General features: G+C 44.3%; 1 protein-coding gene across 2 annotated transcripts in view; it reads left to right on the plus strand.

Moving 5' to 3' along the window:
* LOC308105641 (E3 ubiquitin-protein ligase SH3RF3-like) overlaps window positions 1-12,500 on the plus strand; it is a 153,077-nt gene that overhangs the window by 91,787 nt on the left and 48,790 nt on the right. For both annotated transcript variants that reach the window (XM_080456496.1, XM_080456497.1), the window contains exon 2: window positions 6,745-7,020. In XM_080456496.1, coding sequence (XP_080312622.1) covers window positions 6,745-7,020 — 276 coding nt within the window. The remainder of the gene's footprint in view (window positions 1-6,744; window positions 7,021-12,500) is intronic.

Consider the following 12,500-nt stretch of genomic DNA (forward strand, 5'->3'; position numbering starts at 1 on the left):
TTTAATGTCTACACGCTGCTACACTAACCTCTGCCTCCATGGATGAAGAGAGACCCTGTTAAACCACTGAGAAACTTCCTCCAAAACTTAAATTAAGTTCCACCAACACTGGTCATTATCTATGAAAAAAGGAGAGACCTTTGACCTTTAAAAGCACCTTTCATTAAACCACCGAGACAAAATAATCCAAAACACCCAGAATGAATTTCACCATGGTCTACAAAAACAACAAGAGACTAGAGCAGGGGCCTTCAACGTTTTTTTCAGGCCAAGGACCCCCTAGCTGAAAGAGAGACGAAGCAGGGACCCCCACTTCATATTGAATAACATAACATGTGTTGCAGATTTTAACTTTTTCATAGCTAGCTGGATTCATGTTACAGTAATGTGTATTTTTAGATAGTTAACCTTTAAACCGTCAATATTTAGTCAACTTGAGTCTTGACCGTTGGCTCTGTACCTGGTCTGCTCTTTTTCCTCTATACACCAACTCTCCGAAAATAGCAGATCTACAAGCTCACAACGCCTCGCAGCGCGAGACGTTGTGAGCTTGTAGATCTGCTATTTTCGGCTAATGTTCCCCGTCGCACAAAGATTTGGCGGACCAAATGTAGTAACTCTGAGGACCCCCTGTTGAAGACCGCTGCACTAGAAAGAGTGAACGAGAGACAGAGACTGAGAGAGAAGGGGGGGGGGGTTACATAACAGGTGACTGCACGTGGGACTGAACAAATGTTTACGCTCAAGTAGACACAAATGTTCTTTTGTTCGTGATGATAGTGTTTGAGATTTCATTTTCCTTTCACTGCGTTAGCCTGGAGGTGAGGTGTTTTTTATGATTATCATTGATCTGATTGTTTTACATCACACCTGCACAAATTACTCATCGGTTCCTCACCTTCCTAGCCTTTTCTTTTCTTTGATCTCACAGCACTTCCATTTGCTTCCATGTTTTGCCTCAGCGCGAAGAAAGCGAAACTAAATTCAACATGCATTTTTACGCATGATGTAAACACACTTTTATATAACGACTGATGATTTCAATCTGTTACAGTGATTTCTATGTTTCTAGAGAATGGTACAGATTATTTTATTATGTGCTGTTCTAATACATTTTCAGGATTTCAAGGAGTCTCGGTTACGTTTGACAGTTCATAATGGGATGTTAAAGGTTTGGTCAGAGCTGAAGGGGAGCAGATTTCTGTATATCTGTGTAGGCATGCATGTAGGGCAGAATGAAACAGATGCTATGAGCCGTTGTACATCCATTTAGAAGACACTTGTATCCAGGGTGACTATAATAGTTAAGCCAATTGTTTCATTTGTACACTCTCAGAGTTACAGACCTGTATGGGTCCATTTGGTTCCTAACTATCAATAATTGTGTTGCAGACCTCCTGGAACCCCCTCAAGGACCCCACTTTGAGAACCACTGTCCTAGACCATCGATTACGGATGTACTTATGTCATATTTTTGGGTTACTACATAAGAGTGTGACTTAAGAGTAAAATGTCCATCGTGTAAATATGGTTGTTCTCCTTAGAAACGTTGAACCTGGTGTCCCTATTTTGAGCATGTCATCATAATAGATGGAAATGTAGAAAGGAGAGAAAAAAAAGTAAATTTGTGAGCTTGTAGCTCTGCTAAATTCACTATGCAAAGGGCTCAACCACATGAACCCTAGCGTCCCTATTCTGGTTATATGTCATCATAGATGAACATTCAGCTTGACATTGTGACACGTTGTGAGCTTATACTGTTTATCAGAGATTTGATGAGATTTGATGATGAGGGAAAAGGGAAAGGACCAAATATAAACCCCTGGGGGACCGCGGTCAACGAAGTATGTTGTTAAGTGGTTAACCCATTAAAACCGGGAACGCATTTTGTGTAACCAATGAAACCATTATTTTATACCTGAACTATTCAAAAATAGCAGATATACAAGCTCATAGCTCGGCAAAGAGCTTGTAGATCTGCTATTTTTGAAAAATCTTGAAAATGTGTGCAAATCTTTGAATATACATATATTTAATGCAAATATTTGTAACTCAAATCTTTGCTTCTGGGGGTCCCTGGAACAAAATATTTTCAGATGGGGGTCTGCAGCCAAACACATTTTTTGGAGGTCCTTGACATGAAAACGTTTGAGAACCACTGATATAGCAACATAAGTTTTTTCTGTTAGGATTTAGAAGACATTTTGTAGAAGTGGTAAATCTAAAAGGCAAATTGTACGCAATCTGAAAACAATATGTTTTTCAGTCAGCATATCGCTACAAGTTTGACCGCTTGGAAGTGCTGCAAACGCTACACAGACCGAACAAAGCGCGATGTGCTTTTCTCACTCCATGATTGCCGTCGCATTCATGTCACTTTCACATTTTGACTTCAAATCCCTTCAACGTTTTCTCTTGAGTCTCCCAATTATCTTGGTAGATGACACCTTCCTGTAACCACCCGCTAAGCTCCGCTCCCCCAAGACACCTTTTCTTTCCTCTTTCTGTGTATATCCTCCTCTCCTCACCTTTTCTTCCTCTACCCTCTCTTCTCCCACCCCCCCTTCCCTCTCTTCTCCCATGGTTCCTTGCAGAGGAGGGGGGAGGAGAACACAGCAGGCAACAGCTTTATCCTGATGCTCCCCATATGTGTGCGTTTGCGTTTATCCAAATTTGTCTGTCCAATTAGTTTTGCACAAATGTGTGTCATGTGTTTGTGTGTAGGTGTAAGTACACGTGTGTACACTGTATGAATGTCTACCTTTCTGTGTGTGTGTGTGTGTGTGTGTGTGTGTGTGTGTGTGTGTGTGTGTGTGTGTGTGTGTGTGTGTGTGTGTGTGTGTGTGTGTGTGTGTGTGTGTGTGTGTGTGCACGCGTGTGTGTTTGTGACTGAAGCTCATAAGCGTGACGTGTGCGTATGCTTCTGTGAGGTGTGTGTGTGTGCGTGTGTGTGTGTACACACGTGTGTGTGTTTGTGTTAGTGTGTAGGTAGGAGTAAGAACCTGGCACACAGCATATTCAAGCAGCTTAATAGCTAGAACCAACGGACAAAATGTAGTTTTTCTTAATACTGTTGCTATTGTTTGATTATTCTTTTCCCCCCGTGTATACATATGTGTTTATCATTATTATTATTATTATTATTATTATCATCATTATTATGTCTCTGTGTGTGTGCGCTTGCATACGTGCAAATTCATGCGTCTTTCTGTAAATCTGCGCTTGTATCTTTGTTTTTTTGCGGAGTGTGTGCGAGCGCGTGCGTGCGTGTGTGTGTGCACGTGTGTGTGCTGTCTTTCTTCCTGTTGCGTCAGTGCTGATCTGAGGACATCCACACAGCAGACAGGCTGTGAGGCCTCCAGGCCTTAAACTGATGTGTGATCTGCTATAGAGCACAGCACGCTTCAGGCTACTAGTCTAGGGGGAATCAATAAGCACGTGGCAGCGCATGTATTTGTGTCTCTGTGCATGCGACTGTTTGTGTGTGTAACTCTGTATATTGAGCCTTTTTGGGAGTTTTTGGGGGATTGTTTTGGTACTTCTACCAGCTCAGTGGCCATGTGGTAAGAGTGTCTGCCCTGATTGGGAGGTCGGGGTTAAATCCCCCGGCCGGGACATACTGTACCAAAGACTATAAAAATGGTACCCAATGCCAAAACCCATGGGGTTGGATTGCGGGGTTAGTCCCTGTGACATAACTAGAGTCATGTCCAGGGGGTGTACTTGTGCACCAAGCTGCCTCACTCTACAGACACAGAAGACAGGCTCCAGTCCTGGACCACATGGCTCGGGAACCATTGGTTCCCAAGGCTACTTGTACCTCTCTTTAAATATAGGTCTTTATGCACTCACTGTGTGTGTGTGTGTGTGTGTGTGTGTGTGTGTGTGTGTGTGTGTGTGTGTGTGTGTGTGTGTGTGTGTGTGTGTGTGTGTGTGTGTGTGTGTGTGTGTGTGTGTGTGTGTGTGTGTGTGTGTGTGCGGCACACTTGCAGCAGAATGCGTCATCCTGTGTCTCAGCAGTAGTCCCATACCAAAGAGACTGCCAGCCTCATTGTAAACACCTGCTTAGGGTAGAAGAACAAAAAGCTGATGTTCTCTCTGTTCATTCCCCTGGCCCTCCCTCTCCCTCTCTCTCCCCTTCTCTCTCTCTCTCTCTCTCTCTGTGTGTGTGTTGTTTACCCTTCTCTCTCTGTTGTTTGCTCTCCTCTCTACACCGTGTTGTGTGTTTACTTGCATCTTCCATGAGATGCAGCTCCACTGGGTCTTTGTTATGTCTTTGGAGTGTTAGGTGTATACATGCCCCCCCCCCCCCCCTCTACACTGCAAAATCCTCAGTGTTCATTTAAAGCTGCACTCAATCCATAGCCCATAGCGTGGACATCATATCTCCAAATTTCAACTTTTTATGTTTTTTCGTAAATGAATGCCCTACTTCATCATATAAGACTGTCAAACAAAAAGTATTTTGATTTTTTTTTTATGTTTAAAAAATATATATTAATAAAAAAGGAACGGTTTTGGACATACAAGGTTTCCACCCGACAGCAGCGATATGTTTCATGTAATTGCAACCGCTCTCCTGGTTGGGAGAGCAATTATCGTCCGCTCAGGGCAAGAGGCAATTCCCTGCGTGGCCAGGCGAGATATTATGGCTTATGAGCTTCAGGCTGTGCTGCTCACTACTACTTGTGCTACCTACTACCAGTAGGTGACTCCTACCTGACACCAGGGTCTAAAAATGTCTCAATATAGCTTGAGGAACCGAATATAACATGGTGGCGCCATGTTCTATTGGGTTTTGAATGGTGTTCTCGGGCTTGATTGAAGAGTAGGGAGACTGTATGTACTCTCTGATGCATTAAGTCACGTAGAGATAATGGAAGTCATTGTCACCTGATATTTAGTATCAGTCGGTTATAAGAAAAGAGATTATCAATTGTTGTGGGAAGCTGGTATCTATATTACAATTGGCAGACTTGCTGTACCAGGGAACGGAAAAATAAAAAACTGCGCATGCGTATGCACCGCAGTTGCCAGATCGTGCGCGAGCAACAAGCAACCAGCTTCATGAAAAAACACAAAGCTGCGCACTGCGCATGCGTCGACGCACTTTCTCTAACCAATTTACACCCACTTCACGCTTACAACACCTGGACATGGCAACCCAACCTCACTCTCCGAGCCTATCAGCATCGTCGCTCATCGTTCTGTGATTGACAGCAAAAGTTGGCCAATCAGGTGGCGAGTTCGAGTGAGCCCGAATGCAGCCGAGTGCAGCCTGAAAAAAGACGAACGGCAGCCATTGTTGTTTGTGCGAGTGCCTTCCTATGGTGCCTTCACTTCTTACTTTCGGCTATAAAACGCTCTCAAACTTCTTCTTTGAGGCACGGAATTTACTTATAACATATCGTTTGGATAGAATTTAGTTGTTTCACTTCATATGTGTGGTCAATTAATCATGACAGAGCCTATTTAAAAATAAAAATTCAGAGAACCGGCAGGGGTGGCCAGTCACACGCATGTATCCGAATAAGGCAACCTATTTTGGGCATGGCCATCTCAAAAGTCCCGTTGCGTCACATTAGTCGCGGAAACGCGCCAGAGACGGGGAGAGAGTGACACCACGCACGTCTCTGTGTGTGTGTGTGTGTGTGTGTGTGTGTGTGGTGGGGGTGGGGCGGGGGGGACAGCCATGCGCGCACACAGGGAGAGAGGGGGAGAGAGAGGGAGGGTGGGAGAGAGAGAATAGTGAGCCAAACACAGCGACAGAATTTTCGCTGATGGACAGAGAGAGACAGAGAGACAGAGAGGGAGAGAGAGGAAGAGAAAGAGAGAGAGAGGGAACGAGGGAGGGAGAGAGAGGAAGACAGGGAGAGAGGGCCAGAGGGGAGAGAGAGAGAGAGACACGGAGATGGAGAGAGAGGGAGGACGGCAGGACGCGATGCGTTGTTAAAAATTTAAACACTACTAGACGTTCTGCCCGCATAGCGGGCAGAACGTTCTCATACACTCAGGAATATAATGTTTGGGAAGGTTTCAACAAGTTGTGATTGTCCTTGAGAGGACCTTTGGGTTTCAAAAGGAAGGAACACATGTACACACACACGCTCATCATGCAAGCACCCAGATGCATGCACACACACACACACACACACACACACACACACACACACACACACACACACACACACACACACACACACACACACACACACACACACACACACACACACACACACACACACACACCATGGGCTTGTTTTAATTAAGAAAAGGTTATTTGAACCAATCTGTATGGTAGAGTATGTTAATACAAGATTGAACAGTTGGCCATACATACAAATGAGCTTGCACACTTCCCCCAAATGCTTCATTAAATCATCACTACGCAGTCAAATAACTTTAGCTAAGACATAGTAAGAGTTGTTAGAAATTCTACACAGCCGTAAAATACAGTACATAACGAGGCAAAATCTTTATGTGTACATACAGACTGTTTAGTTTCCCTTTCCTCCCTTTAAATTGGGCTTCCCTGCAAAATTAGGATATTTTGCTAGTCGTCGCTTTTCAAGAGACTGTTTTAGGGTCATGGGGTTATGTTTAGGATTAAATTGAAGCTCAGAATTAGGGGTTTTGGCAAATTAATGAATTAATGAACAAAATGAATTAATGAAGTCACTGAAAGTGGAAAGACAGTCCTCAAAGTATGCTAACAAATCTGTGTGTGTGTGATTTACATTCCAGAATGTCCCGGCGCTGCCCTGTGGCAAGGCCCTCTACTCCTACGAGGGCAAGGAGCCCGGAGACCTCCAGTTCAACAAAGGTGACATCATCATCCTGCGACGCAAGGTGGACGAGAACTGGTACCACGGCGAGCTCAACGGCTGCCACGGCTTCCTGCCCGCCAGCTACATCCAGCTGCTCCGCCCCCTCAGCCAGACTCCGCCCCAGGGCAAGGCGCTGTACGACTTCGAGGTCAAAGACAAGGACCAGGACAAGGACTGCTTGGCCTTCAGCAAGGTAGCATAGCACACACACACACACACACACACACACACACACACACACACACACACACACACACACACACACACACACACACACACACACACACACACACACACACACACACACACACACACACACACACACACACGTTTGTATTACTATACTTGTGAGGACAGTAGTATTTTAGGACGGTAAGTTAAAGGCATAGTTCGTAACTTTGCCCTGAGTTTACATGACAAAACTGTCACAATCTGCCCCTGCGCTGCCTGCGTCTGCCCCTGCCCTGTGTAATGTGCCATTCCCCTGGGGTGACTTTGCCCAGTGTGTGTCTTCCTCCTGATTCCCTAGAGTGGACTCGCCTGCCGGTGTCAGCCGTGCCTAGTTGGCTAACGAGCCTCAGGCTATTTAAAACTGCCTGTGGCTGCTGTCAGTGCTGGATCATTGTTGTATGTTATTCCGGGTTTCCGTGTATTGCCCTGTGAGGTGTACCTCTGTTGCCCTTACTATATTAAGTAAAGTTGTCGTTAAACTGTCCTCCTTAATTGGTTTCCTGCCTTTACTTTGAAGTTGAGTTGCTGCATATGGGTCCAAAAACATCGCTGTCAAAAACAAAAACAATATATATTTTTTACCAATCATTTCCCTCTATACCAGCAGTCATCAGCCACTGGAGTAGTGTGTGGTGTTTTTTGGAAGCCCAAAAACATCGAGAGAGAGCGAGAGAGCAGTGTGTTTCTGCAGGTAAACACCACCACACTACTCCAGTTGGCGATGACTGCTGGTATGGAGAGGAATGATTGGTAAAACAAATGTATTTATTGTTTTGTTATGTAAACACAGGGCAAAGTTACATACAGTACTATGCCTTTAAGTTTATGAATGACATTTAAAAAATGTCTTTACCTATTATACCATTACCTATATAGTATAAAAGAAGGGGACCTACAGTTAGTCGCAATAGAGCCCTGGTTTAAGTGGTTAATGTTCTGTAGCAAGTATGTAAATACACATCAGATCATCAGATGTTGTACTCCTACACATTATTCCCGTACAGTATGTCATACCGTGCATTTGGTGTTTGCGTGGAACAAGTGTGTAACCAGCCAGAGCCAATTTCATTTATGTGATAAACGTACTTGGCCAATAAAATAGATTGGGCGTCTGACTGAATGCTCACAAACCAGCCTGTTTCCCTATTAGGAACGCTAACCGTTAAACAATTCCCCGTCCAGCGACAGACAGATGGACAAATAAGACAGACAGACATCATCTGGGAGATAGAAAACTGTTCATGAGCCTCCCAGCAGTCCCCAACAGATGGCCATATATTACAGTGTGCTCCGAAAACCCATTAGCCATTAGGACAGATTTACAGTTTTTGATGTATTGTCTTTTGACTACTGTTTTCAAGAGGATCTGACTGCAGTTTATACTGAATGACCTTCAAAATGCTAATGGCTGAGACTTCAAAGAGCAAAATATACAAATGCACCAAAACGGACAGACTAAGAAGTGTTTTAACCCATTAAAACCGGGAATTGTTTTATACTTTGGCTATTCAAAAATAGCAGATATACAAGCTCATAGCGCGGCACAAGTAACGCTCTATGAGCTTGTACATCTGCTATTATTTTTTTATCGTGAAAATGTGTGCAAATCTTTGAATATATATATTTTTAAAGCGAACATTTTTAACTGAAATCTTTGCTTCTGGGGGTCCCTGGAACAAAATGTTTTCAGATGGGGGTCTGCAGCCAAATACATATAATTTAGGAGGTCCTTGACGTGAAAAAGTTTGAGAACCGCTGATACAGCAACATACGTTTTTCAGAAAACTGTTAGGATTTAGAAGACATTTTGTAGAATCGGAACCTCAGGCCTTAATGGGTTAAAAGAGTTTCTTGTTCCATCATTTACATTGAGTCATATGAGGGTTTTGTCATTAATTCAACAGATGTTTTTCATTCGGTGTGAAGAATAATGCGGAATTTTGCCTCTACAGTCAATTGGTGAAAAGCAATACAATACAATATAAGGTCATGGTAAGAATCTTCTAATATGAAAGTGTGCCTCACCTCTCCTCAGCAAGAAGCCAGTGATATGCACAAGGTTTGTTACGTCTTGTGTATATGGGTACAAAGACTACAATCATTTTGTTCTGGTTCCTCAGACATTGTAGCAGAAACAGTAATGATAATATTAAACGTATATACGACAACAAGGTGAATTTAATACAAGGAATACTCAAAGAATTGTAGAAGTATTAACCCATTCAATCCGAGAACGCATCTGTGTCATTTTAGATTTTAGCTATAGCCATTATTTTATACTTTGGCTATTTTTGAAAGATCATGAACATTTGTGCAAATCTTTGAATATATATATATTTAAAGCGAACATTTGTAACTCAAATCTTTGCTTCTGGGGGTCCCTGGAACAACATATTTTGAGATGGGGGTCCGAGACCAAATACATATCATTTTGAGGGGTCCTTGACGTGAAAAAGTTTGAGAACCACTGATATTATTCATAAAACTGTTAGGATTTAGAAGACATCTGTAGATGCGTTCGCGTATTGAATGGGTTAAGAAAAATAGCAGTCTGTCGGTTGATCCTAGTGCTTATTTCGTTTGAGGGCGCTGTGTCCTTACTCCAAGGTTATAAACATCTTTTCTATTAACACACATGGCTGTGTGTATGTACTGTATGTAAAAAGTAAAGTGACCTGTCCCGGCGCACATCTGCGAGTGTATTAAGCAAGTGACACAAATATCAGACAATGTCGTCCGTCGGGCCGGTCGCACTCTTTGAGAGTCCACCGGTTTCAACCTCCACGCGACTGGCACGCCCGGAAGGTGAAGCAAATTACTTTCCACACTCTGGAACTCCCAGGGGACCACCAAGCACGAGCCCGTTGTAGGCCTATAGCCTCCCCGATCTGCAGCGTACATGAACGTAATTAACTCTTCTTACTTCCTCTGAAACTCATCCCTCAGGGCATTTACAGTGAGTAATGCTGTGTGCGCTCTGTAGTCGGGTGAGGGTTAATAAAGAAATCCTCCTCCTCCTCCTCCTCCTCCGGAGGTCTCTGTTCGGTCCGTGCGCTATATCCCACGTCTGCTTAGCCCGTTTAGCTCCACGCCGCGTGTCAATAAAGAGATAAATGAAATGTTTATCGGGTTAAGATAATTTACAGCACCTCTGGTGACTTGGAGGTGGGAGTTTGATGTGTGGAACAGCTGGGCTTCTTACACATACTGTACATGTACCGCCCTGCCTATACCCTGATCTCTGCTCATATAATGAGAGCTACTTCTGGAGAGATGAGAGAGGGGGGGGGGGGGGGTAGAAGAGGGAGGTAGAAAGAGAGAGAGAGAGAGAGAGAGAGAGAGAGAGAGAGAGAGAGAGAGAGAGAGAGATATGAAAGAATATGGAGAGCCTTGTGCACTCGCTGCACCCAGTTTCATTTTACCCTCCCTCTCTTACTTTCACTCGTCCCAGCCTCTGCACTTTTTCTCTTTCTCTCTCGTATACTCTCCCTCTTTTTCTCTCAAACTCCTTATCTCTCCTCCCTCATTCCCCTCTTGCCTCATTTTTCTCTCTTCTTTTTCTCTCCTCTCTTCATTTCCCTCTCTCTCTCCCTTCCTTACCTCCCTTTGCGTCCCTCCTTCCTTTTTTCTTTCCTTTCTTTCTTTCATAATTTCTCTCTCTCTCTCTGTCTCTGTCTCTCTTTCTGTGTCTATCTGTGTCTCCCTGTGTGTGTGTGTCTCTCTCTCTCTCATAGTGAGATGTTTTCTTCCTGGGTCAGGTGTAAACATTCATTAGTATTCCCTGGGCTCCTGTGCTCTTCAAAGCTTAGCATTTTGTTCCTGCTGTTACACACACTCATTTGTGCCAAGACGACAGTCCCATATCCTTCCTATCAGCATGCCGCGCCTGTGGGTTTTAAGTGGAGTGCGGTCTGTCTGAGTGTGTGTGTGTGTGTGTGTGTGTGTGTGTGTGTGTGTGTGTGTGTGTGTGTGTGTGTGTGTGTGTGTGGGTGTGTGGGTGTGTGGGTGCGTGTGTGCAGTTATATAGTATAAAGTTTAGAGAAAGTGGGGCAAAGCTGATCACAGTAAAATGCATCTACCTATATGACGTAGCCATCTACACACACGCACACACACACACACACACACACACACACACACACACACACACACACACACACACACACACACACACACACACACTAGCCTCATTCCCAGCCTTTTCTCATCCCCGTGGAGAAAAGCCTGGTAATAATGACCTAATGCAGAGAATGTCTATAAGGCGGGACTTCCGTCATATGTATTTCCCCCAGAAACTGTCTTTTTTGACCAATCACAACACACGTTTCATGCACAGAGAATTTAAACAGATTTGTAAAGCCTCAGCGTCATTTCCTAGGGAGGCAGTTCTGCCAAATTTCAGTACTTCTGTTTAGATACTCATCCGGGGGTCGCCGATGGCCTAGTGATTAAAGCACATACAGTACACATACTGTATAGACCCCTTAACAGACAACGTCACACTGATAAGAACCAGTATGCGCGCAATGAAACCCATTCTGTCAGGTCTCGCTAGGACGCGCCTCACTAGCCAACACACAAGAGGGGGTTGGGGTGTGCTGAAACCAGCGCACCCCAAAACAACAGGTTGGGAATTGATTGCGTGAAACAATCACCTGTGCGTCCAGTCTCAATGTTAGTAAACAAATAATTGGTCTATAGGCTCTAATGCCTGACAGCGAGCCTGACAGTGAGTCGCGAAAGTCCGATTCCCGAGCCCGACGACCTTCGCTGCGTATCACTCCCCATCTCTCTCCTGTTTCCTGTCTAGCTCAACTGTACACCAAATAAAGGCAGAAAAGCCCCCAAAAAATCTACTCAACCGGCTAGGACTTGCCCAGCGTACACACACACACACACACACACACACACACACACACACACACACACACACACACACACACACACACACACACACACACACACACACACACACACACCACACACACACACAAAACACACACACACACACACACACACACACACACACACACACACAGGAGGCTGTGCGCTCCATTATATGAGGCTGTGCGCACTATAATATGGGATAATGTAGTGTGTGTGTGTGTGTGTGTGCGCACGCACACACACACACACACACACACTGTGTGCACAATGCACATGCACCCTTGTGCACTCGCTCTGAGGCACTTTTGACTTATCAACAGGTCGTGCCCCAAATGACTTCCTTGTAATAGCTACTATATGTTTTCAGCTAATGATTGATAATAAAATTAGAAAAGAGTGTAACCGCTGTCTCCCTATTTGTACTGCATTATTGTCTCTCTAACACACACACACAAAAACACACACACACACACACACACACACACACACACACACACACACACACACACACACACACACACACACACACACACACACACACACACACACACACAC

This window comes from Gymnoscopelus braueri (assembly GCF_963280865.1).
Source record: "Gymnoscopelus braueri genome assembly, chromosome: 18".
In the NCBI taxonomy this organism is placed as follows: Eukaryota; Metazoa; Chordata; class Actinopteri; order Myctophiformes; family Myctophidae; genus Gymnoscopelus; species Gymnoscopelus braueri.